At 40.4% G+C, this 20,443-nt stretch overlaps 1 protein-coding gene across 1 annotated transcript in view; it reads left to right on the forward strand.

The window, feature by feature from the left end:
• gmds (GDP-mannose 4,6-dehydratase) overlaps nucleotides 1-18,688 on the forward strand; it is a 133,173-nt gene extending 114,485 nt beyond the window's left edge. Inside the window, exons 10-11 of the mRNA XM_058638505.1 lie at nucleotides 17,116-17,184; nucleotides 18,189-18,688. Coding sequence (XP_058494488.1) covers nucleotides 17,116-17,184; nucleotides 18,189-18,251 — 132 coding nt within the window. The 3' untranslated portion in view covers nucleotides 18,252-18,688. The remainder of the gene's footprint in view (nucleotides 1-17,115; nucleotides 17,185-18,188) is intronic.
• The last annotated feature ends 1,755 nt before the right edge of the window (nucleotides 18,689-20,443 follow it).

Consider the following 20,443-nt stretch of genomic DNA (forward strand, 5'->3'; position numbering starts at 1 on the left):
TTACAGCTGCCCCAGAGGCCTCTGGGTAAGAGGCATGCCTCTAATATGCCAGCTAATCAGTCAGAGCAGGAGGGATTTTGTGGTCAGGTGTGTCTAAAACTCAGAGTTGAGAGTAGTGAGTGTTCTTTGCTGTTTATAAATGGTTCTTTTTATTTGATGTGGCAAGTCAAGGATGAACATTATGTTGAAAGCTCTTCAAAAAAAATGTCATGCATTTAATGTTATGCCAGAAGCGAGACAATTGCACATTATAGAAGCAACAGAAAGGATAGAAGTGTCGTTTAATATTGAATGACAGTTGCTTTGAAGAGTCGCATGCACAGGAGACAAAGTCTGAACCTGATGCATCCACAAGCAGTCTTTGCTTTATTTGATATGTTGACTTCAAACCCACACTTCAAACACACACCTTTATATATCTGTAGTATATATATACTGTATATATATATATATATATATGTATATATGTATATATATATATATATATATATATATATATATATATATATATATATACATAATGTAGGCTTCAAATTCAAAGTTTCTTGACGAGTCACTTGTCATATAACAGCTGACTGATTTGAGAGTTTGAGGTTTCCTCTCATTCCCTCATCTGAATTTCTACCTGTGCTATTTATCCAGCATCATAATTAGTCTCAGTTAGCATTAATGGCACTGATTGTTGCTGTAGACTGGTTTTGTGTGCATGTCATAGAGTCGTGTCTGTGTCTGCGTGCATGTGCACACTGTGCAAATGGAGCCTGGCAAGTTCATGTGTCGCTGGAGGGGATGAACTGAAACACAGCGACTGACAGCTCTGTGGTGTCAGAAGAGGAGGAGGCGGAGGCAAAGTGGTGATTAATGGGAAGTTGTCTGTCACTCTGTCTTCATCTGGCTCTGTATCCCATCATTGTCATTGTCTCAGCTCACCCTTTTGCACTCGCATCTCTGTCTCAATCAGAGTCATGCAACAAGAATTCTTCTACTATTACATTATATACACTAACTACCTAGTTAGTGTAGTTTGTGTGTGTTATCTTTCCACCATTTTTTCCCCCACAAATTTTGGAATTCATGAGTCTGTCGCTCCCTCTGATAAACATTTACGGCCAACTTGCAGTACCATCACGACCCAGTAGGGGGCCACAGCCCACACTCTCTGTAGTACGGTCATTATTGAGTTGCTAAATAAACAAATCTGATGACGGCTTGTTGAGATGTGATGTTTTGAATAGAAATAAATAGAATTGAAAAACTGCTGTCATTTAATTTTCCACTAGTGTGTTGATCTAGTGAAAAATGTTGAGCATCATCACACTGGCATCTTTGCTGTTTCCAGTGAGATGACATTGTGCATGCCACTTTGATTGACAGCAACGAATCACCACCCGAAGTTCCCATGTACTGAGAAACACAAATGTAAATCAGGCTTTGTTAGAGTCACGTACCAGCATTCCCTGCAGTGCAGTCATGTTCTGTTAATACATGACTGATAAAGCAAGTTTATTCTTGTGTGGCACAAACAAATGTTAAAAGCAAGAGGCTCCATGCACAGGCCTGTGTGAGTCAGTGACGAGTATGTGTTTGTGTTCATGGAGAGTGAGAGGATTGATGCTGATCAAATAAACCCTGCTCTTATCTTTGCTCTGGTCCAGTGCAACATCCAGCTGCTGTATCACATCTCATTCTCAGTAGTTCCCTGCACCATTCTTCTCTTTTCATTGGCAGTAACAGTTTGAACAGTGTGGCAGAAATAAGAGATAATACAGAGTGGCAGAAACTGGCATGATACGTGAGTTCACGCCTGTGAGAGTGTGACATGGCAGTTGTTCTGCCTGTTGTATTGTATTCGTTCTACAGGAAAGAATCAAAAGCTCCTGCATCATTCCTTAAAATAGCTCCATTGTGACACACCGCACCTTGGTATCTGTCAACTACCTGTCCATGAGTGTATATGCATGCACTGGAATCTCAATCTGAAAGTTCCTTCATGTTTGGATGATTGTCATTGCGTTAGTTAGATTTGCGTAACAAAATCACCACAGCTGCATTCAGCTGCATTCAGTCGCATACACCATCAGTCCTGTCGTCATCAGAAGAGGAGCTCAGACAATGACTCCAGTGATCGACACACGTAAGAGAGTCGACCTACGTCCACGCGACAGACACACCTGACTCTTCTACTTACTAAGCATTGTCTTTTCTTACTTGACTTAAAGGGCATGTTAGTGCTCTGAAGTGTAGTGACCTTCGTTACACTGGCATCTTCATCAGATATTGTGATGCAGCAAGAATTGTTTGGCCTCACAGGAATGTGAACATTCTTCTACTATTACTGTATATCCCCTTAAAAGTTAAAGGGATATACACTAACTAAGTCCCATGCTGCTGCCTTTGATTTCTCTCTCTAAGAAATGGCCCATATTCTCTCCTTTACGCCAATTCCACTCAAAGGGTCCAAACCAGAGCAGTCCTATTCGCAGTTTTCAAAATAAAGTTCTATCGAAATCGATCACAACGTCGTGAAAAGAAAAAAGTGAAATTATTATGTGAAAACAACAATAACATACAGTATTATAGTGAATCCACGTAAAATAAGGATGTATAATAAAACATTAGTAAAATATACTGTAAACAGTGGAGCTACAGTTTTTATATCGTCTGTCTTCTACATTTCTTTGCAAATATTTATTAATACTCATATTTATTTACCTTATTTCTCTTTTACTTCTGTTTCTACCTTGTTGTGATTTTGGCTGCTGTTACACTACAAATAATATGGGAGGAATAAAGGAATATTTTTATAAAGTTTTATCTTATTTTTTGAAAATATGTTTTATAATATATGTTAGTTTATGGTTTAACTTTCCACAGTGCCTCTTGTACTTCATACACAAGTCATATGAAGTACTTTTACTGTGTGCTTTTAAAGTAACCCAGGGTCAAAGTTCACTTAGCAACCATAATGAGGTGGACAATTAAGTTTCTAAAACTCCAAAATTATACAGTAAATATTCTTAATATTACCTGTATATGAAGTACAAGAGGTAGTGAGCCAAGGGAAGTGAAATCATATACTACCAATAAAAATGTTGGATTTTATACCTCTTCAAAGATCGACAAATATCACATTATACAGTAAAAGTGTTTTATACAACGAGAACGAGATAAGACTTTACTTTATTTGTCTCATTTGTCTCATTTGTTAGCGTTAGGGTTAGGGGTTAAAGCCAAAAATCACAACAAGGTAGAAATAGAATGAATTCCATAAATATATATATATATATAAATGATATACGACATGTGCAAGTGAGACAATATAAAACAGGATGAAAGACTATAGCTCCACTATAAACAGTCTATACAATACATTTTACTAATGTTTTATTTAACATAATTATTTTTGACATATAATTAACCTTTTTCTTTTGATGGAACTTTATTTTGAAAGCCAGATTGGAGCGTTTGAGTAGAATTGACGTAAAAAGAGAGAATATCAGCGCACTTCACATTGAGGAGCGGCTGATTTGACCACGGAAAGTCGAGTCACTCACTTGACCGCAGTCGTTTAAATGTTATTGATGGTGGAAGTTCAAATCTGTGAATATCCTTCTGACTCACGACAGATGATATTTTCTCCGTGGTCATGTCACCCTCCCGTGTGAAGCTCCTCCCCTGTCACAGGTCACGCTCACGTTACGCAACCTTTGGGTCACGTGACCTGTGTTAGTGGAACTGGAAGAAAAGAGAAACACCCTTATTTTGAAAAATGAATAAAGGAATGATCCACGGATTAGGAATGAGCAGCTATTATTGTCCTGCTCCATGTCTCTGGCAGTGCAGTGGTGTCAGTCAGAGGCCAGCGGGGCCTGCTGAGGACCGCTGGCTCTCAGAGGTGCTTCATCTCCAGGCTGATGCAGTTAGACCTCGAGGTGAACCGCAGCTGTCTGGAAGTGCTGAGGCAGCAAACTGCACACTTTTCTCTGGGTGGAGTTCTCAGACTCAGGCAGCGATGGGAAGCTGGGAGCTGGTTTAGGACTTTAGTATCATGCAGACATCGTCGTCAGTGACATTTGCGTCTTTGAATGGTTTAGCACTCGTGTCAGAAATGAGTCTGTGTTTATGCTTCACCGACAGACTGAGCTCCAGGATTCCTCAGATTCCTTTGCGTAGAAGCCAATGATAAGAGGAAGTGCGAGGTAATGAGAGACCCTGAAGTTCTGATGGATGGATGGATGTGAATGTGTGAACACCAGACGGACATAAAGAAGCGAATGGCTTTTATGAGCAGCATGATTTATCCATCAAACAAGCCTTTGTCGAGCTGTGCTGTCTGAATGTCTGGCACTGGACACATGAAACGGGCTATCAGGGCTGAGTTTGACTGTTTGGCAGAGGCCCATGGCTCTTTCACACAGAGGAAGCATGAAATATTAGCATTATTTTAAAAGCTTTCCAAATATTTGTGGGGAATTGGGTGTCGCTTTCCAAGATGGTTCACAAGGAAAGACATTGATTGTGCAAAGATTGCTGAGAGCCAGGCTCTCTACTGCTCTCACATGTTCACTCATAGTTCAGTCCTTGTCTTTGAAATGAAGGAGTTTTGCTTTTTAATGACTCTAAACTTAAGTTTGAATCGCCCCTTTTTTCCATTATCAATGTAGATATGAACTAACTTTTATATTTAATGTGCATTAGTATCGTCATCCTCATTATCATTATTATTAATGCACTGTTTATCTGTTTATCTGGTCTTAACTTCCTCTGTGTTCACATGCTTCGGCAACATTCTGAATAAGTCCATGTTGAAGTTTATATTACATAAATAAACGGTCAAAAACAAAGAAAAGTCACACCCACAGTAGGAGGTTTGCTATAAATATAAAGTCTAGTTTGAAGTAAGCACGTGTTTGCATGTGAGAAAATGATCACCTGTCACTTTCACTGACACTAAGCCTCGCTTCTGCATTTGATCTTGAGACGGACTGTCGTTGTAAAGCATCATGTGCTGGAGAAACCAAACCACAATCACAGGCAGACTGGTGTTCACCCACATGCATGTGAGGCTCGGGTGTGGTTTTCCTCAGTGTAGAAGCTGTGATTTAGGACAGTGTGCAGTCTGCTGTCACTAAATGGCCTTTCTCTGACACACACACACACACACACACACACACACACACACACACACACACACACACACACACACACACACACACACACACACACACTCACACACACACACACACTATTTCCTGCATTTTGAGGTGCACATTTTGTCTGTCTTCTTCCTCTTTTCCTCAATTTTCACAAAAGTAACTTGAAGCAGTCCTTATTTTTATATAGTCTTTGTATTATAAAGGACCTGATCAACTGTAAATATGTCAATATGTTCCCCACAAACAACATCCATTTATCCACCTTTTAAGAGTTAAGGCTTCCTATTATTCAGAGGAACCAAACACATTCTTCAGATTGGTCACAGCATCGTGCTGATGTTTTTCTTGTTGTTCTTCCCGTGGATTATTGCCACCACAGAAATACTCCTATAGTTATCTGTCATTTTTCTGTGAACATTGTTGAAAGTTTCAAACGTACCTGCGCTTTCTTCCCACGATAAAGGTCACAGAGACGTCAGATATTCCACCAATAACAGCGCCGTCCACGCCGCGTCACGGAAGATGACCCCATTGATATGTGACCCTTAATGTATTCTTTTATTATATTCTTATATCCTTAGATTTGTGTTTATTGTTCCATTTTGTGTTAATAAATGCAAATGGAAGTAAATACAATTGATCCTTTAATCATTGATCTTTAAATACATTTTTTTAAATGAACAAATAAAGATATATTCTCTTTAGTAACTGAACTGAATTGTGAGGCAGCTAAAGATTATCATCCTAGTTTCCACTCTTCTCTGCTTTGGCACTGTTCAGGTCGTGAGGTACTTTAAATGGTTCCTGTCATTCATGACTGATGGACTAGAACTAACACAACATGTGACGGTTGGCAGACATTAAATACAACACAAAGATTAAAACGGACAAAGTCATGTGATGTGCTTTTAATGTCACATGTTCTAATGTTTCCTCCTTCCTGTCATAACTGCACTTGCTGGTTGTGTCGTATATTTTGAACGACGCCTATTTATAAACCTTTTTTTTTTTTGAGTTTGAGTTTTTACCAAAGGTTTTCAACAGTTTTTTTTTCATGTTGAGATCTTGAGAAGCCCCGTGTTCCAGGTTTGGTTCCAGGTTTGGTTCCAGGTTTGGTTCCAGGTTGGTTTTTCTTTGCAGGAGCAGGTCATCACAAGCTCAGTGTTACCTCGCTGTAACCTGAACCCTCCACAGCTCTCAAATACAGACTTAATCCAGGGTGTAACAGAGACACACCAACACAATGGCACAAAGAGGCCAGCAGTGTTTTAAACATGTCCGACCCATTGTGTGAGTGGTCCCTCAGATTGGACAACTGTCTGTCAAAGCGACACTAAAGTGGGTGTGTGGAGGACTGTGTGTGGGAGAGGAGATACGCGGCTTCCGACGGATACCGGTCACTTGCCACGCGTGAACTGATGTGAATTTCGATGACAGGAGGCTGTAACCCCTGGGAAAGGGTCTGTGGGGGGGCGGGAGTGAAAGAGAGGGCTGAAAAATGGGATTGACCTTTAACCCTCAGTGTTAGTAATGTGATACTGGTATCTCTATTGTGGAGGGAGAAGAGTGATGTGAAGGGCACAGGGGAAAGGGAAGGTAGCTTCCAGACCACACAACTGATTAGTACTTCCTGTGGTCAGCCACTTTACCACAAACCTTTGCATTTAAATCATTTAAAACAATGTGTACAGTCTGGTTTTAACCCGACTCTTGTTGTCAAAGCCATAATACAAAGGTTTTCTTCATATGAAGGTGTACGTGTTTCAGTTGTTGGGGTAAAGTGAGAGATTTTCAGAATTAGAGGGAGCTTATCTCTGTAACACACACACTGTTCAGATGAGTGTGTCAGTGTCAAACAACCTACAAGGATGTGAGTAATGAACCCTCATGCTCAATGTTTTCCATCTTCCACAACTGTGCAGAATATTAACAATTCATCTCAAATTGGAGTCGTCTGTCATTAATATCTGTGTAGAAATCTGCAGTTGAGTTGAGATCGGGTTCCAAGTTTACATACATCACAGAGTGTCTTGACTCGGGATTTTGATTGATTTGAGAAAAGCAAGTGGAATTACTGGTGAGAGTGTCATGATGTTGGCACAGCTGAAAACCTGTTTGAAGAAAAAGGGGATTTTCAGGCTTGAACTTCGTCTTTTCATAATAACTCATTAATATGCTTGTACCTCGTTTTTAGTCCAAGGGCAGGGGAAAAAAAGCTTGATGGAGGTTGGGCTCATGGGGCAGAAACATGACTCTGCAGTGATTTATTGTTTAACTGAGCCGGCTCTGCAACCGATGCCATGAAATGCCTGGCCTGCAGCCAAACCCGGGGTTGTGTAACACCACAGGTTCAGCTCGCACAATGCTGTACCTGGAAAATACACCAAATACAAGCGTGGTGTTTTTATTACAGCTCCCAAACTGACTGAGAGACCAATGATGGACTCATTGAATTGAATGGTTTGTGGCAGAGCTTTACTCTGCTTGTTGGAGGGAAAAAGGAGAAAGATTGTAGATTGTGTGTGTGTGTGAGAGAGAATGTCTGGCAGTTTGGTATTTCCTGAAGGAGTTTCCTTCTACCGTCAGAGCGGAACCACCGTGGGCCCCTCAGCAGTCCAACCCACAGACTGACCCGGTACAGCTCCCAGAGAGCAGGAGAAATGCTTGCCAGTGGTTTGGAGCCACGCTGAATGTGAAGGTGTTCAAGTATAAAGCAGCACTGATAAAGATGATGATGATGATGATGATGAACTTTGGAGTGGGTTATTACTAAGGCAGGAATGCATGGTCTCGCCAAGACAATGTCTCCAGTTCTGCTCCAGGCCATAGACGAGCATTCAATGTTCTGAGAGTCTTATTGTTTCCGCGTTGCCCATATTCACACACACTCTGTCGTTATTTGTGCTGCAGGGATAGGTGTACCTTTAACAAGTCACAGTAATTCATTGGCAGCTGAATGTCTTTGAGATAGCGAGGGAGTACCAAGCCTTGTGGGCCAGCATTCCTGTGCTGTTAGCCAGCGTTACCCGGGCCTGATGAGAGAAACCTGCCAGATGAGGAGGAAGGAGAAGGGGAGGAGAGGGTGCTTTGTTGACAGGGTGAGGGAGAGAAGGGTGAGTTATGTCAGGCTGTGTCTTTGCTCGTTCCAGCTGGGCTTCATTACACAGGGAACGTGGCTGCTGGACTGTCAGATGGACGGTCCTCCGCGTCAGCAAATGAGGAGAGAATGTGGGCGGGGCTTCAGGGTGAACTTGGACCTGCGCTTCCTCTAACTGCTGTACGACAGGAGAGGATTTTAAAATGTGCAAATTATACACAGAAAGTCCACTGCAAGCACAGCAGCTACAGAATATGGCCCGTATGAAGAACACAGAGTCATCTGAGGTTTGCAAAGCTATGGTCATATATTAGGTGGATATGATGGATGAAAAGTTGAGCACATGGCTATTAAGTATTGCCATGGGAAACCATTGTCGATTTGCTGCTGTGGGTTTTACTGAAGCAGACGTTCCGTGCCAATGTTTACGTCTGAGGGAAACAGCATCAGGATTCACAGTCCTGACCAACATGCAGGACACTTCACCCCATGTTGCTCCTGACTATGAGTATGAAAGATGAATGATAGATAAATGCACTGTGCTGCTCCAGTCTCTCCCGCATAGATTTGGAGGTTATATGACCACGGTCACAGTTTTATGAGCACAGCCCTTATCACTCTTATCACCGAACCCTCTTCAGGAAAGTGGAAACGAAATGACACTCCACTAGTGTGTGTCTCTTTATATTTTATGCAGCGTTATTGTGGAGTCACAAGGAGACTGAAACACAGCTACAAGTCAATAAGTCAATTATCTGGAAAAGGCAGGAAAGGCAGGAAGGAAGCGGGTCAGTGAGTGAAAGATGGAGGTGTAATATTGGCTCAGAGCAAGTCACTGAGCTTGTGTGTGTCTTAGAGCAGTATGTTTATAAATCAGTGAGTTAGTCAGTGTGTGTCTTGTGTGAGTTTCCTGCAGTGTAATCGGAGTCTCTGGTGGAATGTGTGAACCACATCCGACTCCACTTCTTTCAACCTCCTGACTCACTCAATATCCTCAACAGCTCAGTTCTGCCAGGACTTCTGAAATAGGACAGGTATATACCCAAAGTGAGAAAGCTTCAAAAACACAAAAGCATGCAGAGACGAGTTTATGATGACCTGGAAAACTACAGCAATTCATGAGAGAGGAAACAGTGTGACAGAGGTCACAGGCAGCAGTTGACCTGTAGAAGCCTGGTCTCATCACATCATCACTGCATACGTCACTCAATCATAGTTCAGTGTGTGACGTCCCATTTCTGCCATATGTGTTCACACCTGTTTCATTGTTCACTTCTTCTTATTATTACTGTACATTGTTATTTTATGGATTTGTATATTTTATGTTGCTTATTTCATATCATAGTGTAGTACTGGCTGCTGTTGTAACACGTGACCAAAGCTAATTGGTTGAATGTAATCTAATCTAATACACAGACATATAAACGAGGCTTGAGTTTGGTTGATCTGCAGTTTGTGTGTCGCTGTGATCCAGATCATCCTTTCCAATAGCACTAAAACTCTATGTGTATCTTGTAATATATCATAATGCTATTAACAAAAATACACCGTCAATAGCTTTCGTAACATTCAGCAAAATGGCTCATTCATGGTATAATTGAGTGTTTTGTATATAATAGTAAGTATAAGCTCAGTGAGAGCCTCTATCATACATGTCTTTGACCTGATATTAAAGTATATCCTCAGTGATGTGATCATGTGCAGATCCAGATCACTTGCTTCATGAATGTATCAGAGACAGCACTCATACAAACTTTCATTTATGTGAAGCCACTTGTCTTTTCTCTTCATGAAGGAGCTCTCCTCCCCCTCTCTCTCTCTCTCACACACACACACACGTACCATGCCAGTTTCCCTTTATGAATCACAGTAAACTTGTAATTTGGTAATTGAGCTTTTGCAGGTAATGCCTATCGTTGCAGTGGTCATATTAATATGAATTGATCCAGAGTGAAAAGTCATAGCAAATACAAAGAGGGAAGTGGGTTAGACTCTGTACAGACATATCAGCACTGACTTCATTATTCCCTCTCTGAAGTCTTCTCTTTGCCACATCCTCTCACAGTGCCAGGTTTGTGTCTTGCATTGTAATTAAATTAAATTGTCCATTTGAATCTGAGCAGCTTCAGTTGATTGTAAATCAGAGATTCTTCTGGACAATGATGAGGATAATGATGATGATGATGATGTTTCATTTGTATAGTTATCACGTTATCTGACCACTGTCTAACAACATTCTCCACAGTGAAACATGTAATATATGATCATTATGTATATAAAATGACCTCGAATATTCTCGGCTTAAACTCACAAATCTGGATCTGTGCAAACCTTATGTATTGCATCGCATTTATTTCCAATGCTATAATAACAAATATGTTGTGTCACTTAAGCAGGTGTTTAGTTATTTGCAGTGTGCAGTAATAATTAAATGTATTTTACACAGTGGGATCATTTTAAACTCTGGTTATTTATCCTTCTGACAACAGAGAAGCAGTTTCCTGTCAAGTTTGTTTTTCTTATCAAAGCCAAACTTTGCATAGAAATGGGCATGCACCTTCTCATGTGTATGCACGCTTTATAAATGATGTAAAACAGCAATCAACAGGAGTTTGTCCCAAAGATCTCACATGCGACGTATATCGTGATGTGGAACTTTGTGGTACCGTTAATGGTGCAGGAACACAAGCATCATCTTGATGAAGGTGGTGGCGTTGGCCTTCACTGTAAAACAAATCCCTGTATCACAACCAACCAAAGCTCTCCCTGTTTGGGCACGATGTGGACAACAGATTATTGGTGCTGATAAGATGAGGAATGCCGCTCAGAGAGGAGATGCCTACAGAAGACCCTTCCCTCATTCTGCCCTCTATGTCATCCAACACCCCCCAACACTAACGTTGGCCTTGTCCCTCCATGCTGTAGGGATCAGGGATTGGAATCATCTGACCTGAGACAGATGAGCATGTCCATTCAAGCCTCACTCCCTCTCTCCTGCTTCCACTCTTCCTCTCACTGTTGGATTTAATGCAAACCCGTTCAATAGTGGTCAATTATATTTTTGACTGTGTAGCACTGCAAAAAAACAACCCTTTTCACTGAAATCCCTCTCTTAGCACCAACATAGCCCAATAGCAACATACATACAGTGTGGATTGTCCAGATTAGCCATAGTTGGGCACTGGTGTTAAATGTGTTATTGTTCACCAACATTATTGTTCCTGTACACAAATGTGTCAAAGTTTGAACAAAGAAATCCCTTTTTTTGGAAATGTTTATTATTATTGGTTAAAGAAACAATTGTATTAGTGTATCACATGCCTGACTATATCATCTCTACTTTCTCATGAACAATGTTGTCATGTTTGCAACCAGTAATTCATTTGGAGTGTGTGATTATTACGGATACATAAGATTGTAATTAAATGTAAAAATAGAACCTGAGACATTATAAGCCGTCGTTCTCAGTAATTATGTGTGAAAACATTAGCTGTTTTAATGGGCTTGACTCTGCAGTTCAATGTCACCTGCTTTCTAGGTTATACCTCATAAACCCTCCCATTATATCTGCTCCTGAGACCCAGCTGCTCAATTAAGATGCTCCAATTCATTCAATCAATGACCTGTCAGGTTTCAAACCGGCAACCCTCCAGTTGCAATCCCACTAGGTCATGGGCTGTCCGTGTTACTGTGACCTATATTTTATTTTTCATTTTTAGGTTTGTGAGCTGTGTAGCTGTGTAGTTGTGTGAGTTGTGTAGTTGTGTAGTTGTGTAGTTGTGTAGCTGTGTGACTGTGTGAGCTGTGTGAGCTAGAGCAGCGACCCTGTGACCCTCATGTGAAGGATAAAGCGGTAGAAAATGGATGGATAGATAACGATGGTAGCTCAGTGGTGGAGCGAGTCGCCTTTCAACTCGAAGGTTGTGGGTTTGATTCTAGTCTACGTGCAGCTTTGACTAGATCAGTGCTATATAAACACAAACCATTCACCTTTTGGCGATGCTGTGTGCACTTTTTCCCACAGTTGTAATTATATAGAATATAAATCTGCTTAAACACTAAGACCCTGTGTCAAGACTTTGTTTAGAGAAGGTAAATAGAAAGAAGTGAGAGACATAAATACAGTGACAAATTGTTGCCTTCTATTTTTAATGTAAGTGCTGTTTTGTTCTGATGTCTGTCAACATTTTGACCTGATTTAAAACTTGTTTTCAAACGTGTTTGACGGCCTTGGTCATGTTAGAGTATTGTAATGAATCTGAATATTTAAAAACGCAGATTTCTTCCCTGCCTCGCCTCCTCACTTCCTGTAGAGCACAAACAGCTTTTGTGCTCTACAGGAAGTGATAAGTTGAGGTGCATTAGAAATTGACCAGCTGTGACTCTAAGACTGAACAGTGACGAATGATGAGGCTTTTGTGTTACTCTCACAGTCTCTGTGTTTGTGTTTGATGGGATTAATTGTTGTTGTACGTTGTTTTTGGGTTTGAGTCGGTGTGGGAACCCGTTGTGTGTCCCCATCACTCTCTTTAAAGTCATTTATCCGTCGTCTAAAACACGCAGGATCAGGGTGGAAGTTCTTCCATCAGAAGTCGAGCAGGGTTAAAGGTCAGAACATCTGGGTCTGGTTGAAACATCTGGTACTGCCGGGGACACAGAGGCCGTGGGCTCTCGACTCTCACTGTGTTCTCGGACTCTTTATCTGATTGTCTTTGAAGTCTCATGTCCGCTGAGATGCTACTGGACTTCCAAAACCACATCACAGCCTCACAGCACGAGACAGCCCTCACAGAGAAGTGTACGTCTTTGTTTCTGAGAATCCTAATCCTGTCGCTTCCCAGTAGAAAGAAACGTTGATGCATTTTCCGCACATTCTTCCACCTATCCTTACATACAGCGGTTGTGTTTACATGCTGCCACATGCTCATGTGTGTGTGTAAGGATCAGCTCCTGTGTGCTGTCTGATTTATTGGGCGGCCTTGCAGTGATACCAGAATTCCTTTGCGTTAAATGCCTTCTACTGCCCGTGTCTTTTATGGACCATGATCGCACTGTTTGTGTCTCGCGTTTATATATTTATTTTTATGGCTTCTCATGTTTATTTGGGACGTGTACAGTACTTACGGACTCTCTTCCCTTCAGAGTGTAATCTGAGAAAAGCAGCCACGTCAAGTATGTTCATGCTTTTCTTCAAGAGAGCAGAACCATGACAATCCCAGTTCAATGTTGTAATCACGAGAATGATATTGTGCTTATTGACATAATTATTGTTCACACCTGATACCAACATCCGTCGTGAGAGATCCAAACACAGGTGGCGTCATTAACATTGTTGTTGTGGTTTTGGTTTTTACCTGTCATCATCATCCGCGCTGCATATTATTGGATTCATATGAAGATTATATTGTGCCTGCGTCTGTGAGTCGTCCATGTTCAATCTCTCTCTCAGGACTGAGTTCACTTGGCTGCAGAAAACTCTTGTTAGCAGTTTGGAAGCAGCTTTGCTTCCACCACTAAGCTACACTGCAGATGGATGTGTGTGCGTGTGTGTGTGTGTGTGTGTGTGTGTGTGTGTGTGTGTGTGTGTGTGTGTGGAGCTATCATTAGCTTTCATTTATACCTAGTGCAAAAAGGAAGTAGGTAGCAAACTTTGTCCCTTAGTGATCAATGTTGATTTCTTTGTGTCTTGGATTGATCTTGTTCTGGGATGTTGATTTCATGTCTTGGTTTATAATCACCAGCTAACAGGTCAGTGTATTCCTACAGTATATTTATTCTGTCAGCAGTTACTTTACCTCCACTTTATTTGGTCAGGTCTCAAAGTGTATTTTTGGGAATCCCACGTTGCTCCTGATCCAAATAATTCCCAAAGTGCAACATGCAACGTTCTGCATCACAAGATAAAAGGAAAGAAATATTAAGTAGAATACTTTTGTGCTAGCTCATGCATGTCTTGATGAATACATTTCTTTTCTGTGTGTTGATTGTTTTGTTTTTGAGTATCACAGGAAACAGCAGTTCATGAGTTCCATTTGAACGTAATAACAGAAACAGTGAGGAATGAGGCACAGATTTGCCTCTACAGAAAGTTTGTTCTTTGGATAAAAAAAGCTTTCTATGGAATTAGATTTCTGTCAATATTTTCAAAACACACTTTTTAAGAAGCAAAAAAAATAACGATTCAATGATTTAAAAATATTATATTTTATTGTTTGAAACAACACTTGTTCTTTAAAATACACACAATAAAATACAATATTTTTTGAATGATTAAATCGATATTTTATTTGCTTTTTAAAACGTGTTAATAATAATATTGTGATATGTAAGTAATATTGATGCATATCTTTCAACAAGAAGAGAGATAATAATATAAAATCAATAATAATATTGTCCTGGCCTCTCTGTGGTAGATGCACACATGCAGAGGTTAGTGAAACACTGTAGGTGTTCATCTCTGTGTGTTGGCCCCTCGCCTTTCACACTGTCAGCTGGGATTGGCTCCAGCGGCCCCCGCGACCCTTACGTGGAGGATAAATCAGTAGACAATGAATGCATGTATGAGTAATGTTGTATGTCCAGAGGCATGATCGCGTGCTGCCGCTGACTAGTGCTGCTCAAGTATTGCATATTGGACCTTAGAGAAAGGTGCAGACGACTGACAGCTGTACATGTTCTACAAAGAGACAAATATGAAAGAGGATTATTACGTCTGAAGATACTGTATCTTCACAGTAGAGACTTTAAATGACCTGTGAGAAAAGCCGGCCCAACAGGAAACACATGAATTCGGTAGCTCCATGTTGCTCCTGACGGCTGGGAGTGGGAATGAAAGATGAGCTGCACGTAGATGTGCTGTATGAACATGAGGGTGAACGGCAGACGTGTCGTATAAAGCAGCTTTGAGAACAGAAACCAAACAAAGGCTCCTTCACAGCTCTTCAGCAAACCAACCTTCTTACATTTTTCCTCTTGTGTTTTTGGCGTCTGCCTCTCACAGGCTCCGCCTATCAGATAAGACCTGCCCTCTTGGCATTTACGCAGTCAATCAAATCATTACCAATCAATGATCAACAGTGTTACACAGTCATTTCATGCACCATTCATTTGCAAAGCAGCCGCTTGATGTTTAGGTTTTTTTATGCCTCTGCAAACTTTAATAAGTATAATTATATAGCAAGTGGATTATTTAATGTAATTGCAGGGTGCGTCGCCCTCACATACTTACATTAAGTCAGATAATAAATGATGTCTAGTGTGCGTAGATAAGTGTTGTGAAAATGTTTCCAGTCATAGGCTTGGAGGTAAAAATGTAATAAAGGTTTTGTGTGGAGCTGCTCACATGAGAAAGAGCTGTTTGTCCTGCTGTTACAGATGCAGGAGGAAGACAGGGCTGCGGCTTCCATCTGCCAGTATTTAGTAAGCCATATGAAGTTAAAAATAAAAAGCCTGCTCACCCGGAAATGAGCCAGGTTTTCAGCTCCAGCGCAGTAATCCCACTGTGTCACAGATGAAATCAGCCTGTGTGTGTGTGTGTATTCAGTGTCTCTGTGAGACACGGGGTGCCTCTTCTCTAAAAGGCTGAACGATGCCAATGTTGCTGCGAGCGTTCTTCTGTAATAAGATCACCAAGAAGAGACATTTTCAAGCGGTCCGGTGTCAGATTAAACAGTTCTCTTTATGCCCTTAATGCCCCCCTGTGTGCTTTGTTTCTGCGCTGCTTTCATACCATTGGTCAGGATTCTACTTCCAGTTAATGGAAATCTTGTGTGTTTTAAATTTGTGGCAGGAATTTGGAGAATACAGGTAAAATGCAGATGATGAGCTTCCCCACGGGTATTAATAAAATGACCTTAACCTTTGAACTTCAACATTTTATCATTGCAATGCCTGCCTGCACAGAACCAGGTGCATAAAGTATAGCTTTTATTCTCTTTATGCACCTGGTTCTGTGTGGAAGAGAATGTCATATAATGTATAATGTATAATGTATATATATATATATATATATATATACACATATATATATGATAGTCTGACTCTATATATGTATATATGATAGTCTGAACATATATATATGACAGTCTGACTCTATATATATATATATATAAGTCTGAACATATATATAGGTCTGAACATATATATATAAGTCTGAATATATATATATATATAAGTCTGAATATATATATATATATAGATAAGTCTGAATATATAAATATGATAGTCTGAATATATGCGTGTGTGTGTGTGTGTGTGTGTATATTCAGACAGATATATGTGCTTTATGTATACAGATCATTTACAAAGTAACTCATGACAGTGTTTTATTAAATCTCTGGGGACCGACACGTTTCTGACACCAGAAAAGAAAAAAGAGAGATGGAGGTAACATTCAGTTTATACAGGGAAAATCTCTATTTCTTCCTCTCTGTCTCTTTGGTGGTCTAAACCAGGGTCTCACCAGATCTTGAACCTGGAGCAAAACACAACAGGGTGGGAAATGAGTGCAGGGGTTGGAGAGTGCAAGGTTGGGGTTGAGTGGGGGGGTGTTCTGGGGCCTTCACTGGGAGTCCCACATTTCCCACAGAGTCCTACAATTCATCATACTCTGGCACCAACAGCACTGTGTCTGGACAGGTCGGTGGTGGGGAGCCCAGAGCAGGGATTGATGGCCAGTGAGACTGCGTGACCTCTCTTCCCCTGAGAGGGCTGATAATGTGTGTGTGTGTGAGAGAAAGAGAGTAATCACTCTTCTTCTCACTGCTCCCTTTTGAAGACATCATGTTTGGACATCAGTTTGAATTCAATACGTTCATTACAGTACAACTAGTCAACCCCGCCCCTTTTCTTTCTCTTCAACAGGAGTACCTACAAGGTGACAGCACCAAAGCTTTTCAGAAACTGGGTTGGAAGCCAAAGGTGACTTTTGAGGTGAGTGTTATTATATGTTGGTTCAAATGGTTAAAGAGACAGTTTAGGACTAAAACATGGCTGCCAACAGGAACACAAGCAATAATAGCCCTCGTATAGTAAGATGTATGACTGTCATAAACTGCTCCATCTGTGTCAGCTGATAATCAGTGACATCAGTGAAGCTGCTGAGTGACTTTGTGTCACTGAGGTAAATAAACAAAGTCACAAAATAACAGTTCAACCTAAACTGCTGGAAACGGCTGTGGATCAACAACTCAAAATCACCAATTTTCTAATTTACAAAGCAACAGAAACGTCAGTTTCCATTTGGAAAAGGCTGTTTCATGGAGCAATAAAGCATTCTCCTCAGAAATCATTGGTTTACGCATGTGTAGATGATCTAAAATCATCATCTTTTTTCCTTATGTCGTTGGCAGCCATGATTTCAATAAAAGTCTGTTGGTGTCTGAATTTTTCACTCATCTAAGGCTGAAATGTTAGTCAAATCATTTTATAATCGATTCATTGGTTGGAATGTTTTATGGGTTTTTTATTAAATCAAGTGTGTGTACGTGTGTGTGTGTGTGCGTTTGCTTGTGTGTGTGTGTGTGCGTGTGCATGTACGTTTGTGTGCGTTTGTGTGTGTGCGTGTATGTGCCTGTGCGTGTGTGTGTGCGTGCGTGTGTGTGTGCGTGCGCGTGTGTGTGTGTGCCTGTGCGTGCGTGCATGTACGTTTGTGTGTGTGTGCGTGTATGTGTGTGTGCCTGTGCGTTTGTGTGTGTGCCTGTGCGTGCGTGCATGTACGTTTGTGTGCGTGTGTGTGCGTGTGTGTGTGTGTGCATGTGCCTGTGCGTGTGTGTGCGTGCGCGTGTGTGTGTGTGTGCCTGTGCGTGCGTGCATGTACGTTTGTGTGTGTGTGCGTGTATGTGTGTGTGCCTGTGCGTTTGTGTGTGTGCCTGTGCGTGCGTGCATGTACGTTTGTGTGCGTGTGTGTGCGTGTGTGTGTGTGTGCGCGTGTGCAGGAGCTGGTGAAGGAGATGGTGGCTGCAGACATTGAGCTCATGAAGAAGAACCCCAATGCCTGATTGGTCAGCAGGAAGGAAACATGTGAACACTCCAATCCTCCATTTCTTCCATCTCTCAGTGACACCAGCTGAGGAAGGAACGTGCATTTTTATCTCTCCTGACTTTTACTAATGAAATCTATTGTTCTTTTTTATTATTATTATGACAGTTATTGCCTTTATCTTTTAGTTTTTTTTATCCTGTCACTGATTGAGTTTTGTCATCACATCACGATGATGCCTTACATTCCTGCAGAGATCATGTCATAAATTATATTTCAGGGAACATGAAGTTGTTTGTTTTTTATGTCTTTTAGAGTTGATTTATATGTCTGCTTTTGACGCCTTTTTTAATTGATAAAATGAAGTAACTATTTGAGTAAATGTGAATATATGGGTTTATTATTGATTTGACAAAGTGAAGTATTTGGTGCAATAAAATCGGAACTTTCCTCACATACTGTCCTCATGTGTTTACTTTGATTTTAGACTTCATCACAAACTGCAAACAAACCGTTCTCCAGGTTTTAAATGCATTTATATAACGCTGTTCTAGTCTTGAGGACCACTCAAAGCTGCCTGACTCTTTCACTGTGTCTCTGTGTGTGTGTGTGTGTGTGTTGTTCTTCTTCTCTCTTTTATTTCGCAGGATGTTTCTTTTCTCTTTGAGCCCACACTCCCACAGATCCCGGCAGTCAGAGATGGTGTTGACCTGGATTTGCGCCAACTATGCTTTTCATTCATCTTATAGACTTTGTTGTTCACCCTCGCTCAGGTGTCTTCTTTCTCTCAGACATGCAGCGACATATTTAGCCTCCACTTAAGTTTTTTTGCAGTGAATCCTCATATTAATCAAGTCTGTAATCAGCTCTTTTTGTATTTTTGCATGAGCAGTTTAGCAAAAAAAAAAAGGTTTTTGTTTTAGGAATAAATGTCATCTGCTTTCATCCTGCTGCATTATTGAATAAATATATATATATTAATTACATACATTTAATGATGGCATTTTAAAGGAATTTGGTATATTAAAAAATACTATAAATTAATGTATTTATTAATCTATATATTATAAATTGAGCAATTTCTATTTAAATAAGCATTTAAGAAGATTATTAGGAAATAAAACACTTATCCATCTCCTCTAAGCTCGGGCCCTGACAGTCGCCAGCTTTCTTGAGCCTGGCATCAAACACACACACACACAGGCAATAATAATAATAATATAATAATACTAATAAAAGTTATTTAGTTGTCGTTAACACCAGTGAATGATGAATTACTGAAGTTCAAATAATCATTAGAATTTGACTTTAATATAAAAAGTAAAACACACAGTATTATTTAAATGTAGTTGATGAAAGTTGAGTCAGTTGTATAGTTTTACACTGAGCACTGTTTATAATGAGTCTGCTGTTCAAGTCACTTCTATGACAAGTATTTGAGTTAAAAAATAGTTCTATAGACGCGTTATATACAAGTAAATGACATGAGGTACACATCATTAAATAAAGCCTGATTCAGCTTCTGTTTACACTGTTCTCTTAAGTCTCAAGATCAGCTCAAATCTTTAAATACAATGTCGTTATTTATGTAAAAATAAAAAAATACACAGTTTGAAATTCGATTATAAATTCTAGTATTTAAAAGTAAAGTGATTATTGCTGAAACGAACGAACCGACGAGCTTAAAGTCCACAATGCGTATATTATAATTATCTTTATTATTATTATTATTACTATAATTATTATTATTATTATTATTATTATTATTGTTATATGTTAGAGGTCAGCGGTCGGTGCACGCGCAGGCTGAGCCAGGTGGGATTTTCGGGGACATTTAACAGTGATGTGGATACAGCGCTGCGTCTGTGTCGCGTGATGAGAAACAGATGACATTCTGAGGTCGTTTCGCGCGCACACACTGAGCATGAGGTCTCCACACAGGTGCACCTCACGACGCTGCCAGTTGTTATCGGGTTCACTGTTGACACGGTAAAGAAATGGGCAAAGAAATGCAGATGTGGACAATAAAGACAAATGTCTCGTGCAGCTTAACCGCTGTAAACTGCAGAGGTGCGCGGATAAAGCATCAGTGACAGAGTGAGAGGAGAGAAGACATCACTGCACCATCAACATGAATCATTATTGTTATTAAAACTGAGCATTTGTTCTTACAGAAACGCTAAAAGGAACTAAATATAATGATGTGATGTG

Source organism: Solea solea, chromosome 9 (assembly GCF_958295425.1).
Source record: "Solea solea chromosome 9, fSolSol10.1, whole genome shotgun sequence".
NCBI classification, from domain to species: domain Eukaryota; kingdom Metazoa; phylum Chordata; class Actinopteri; order Pleuronectiformes; family Soleidae; genus Solea; species Solea solea.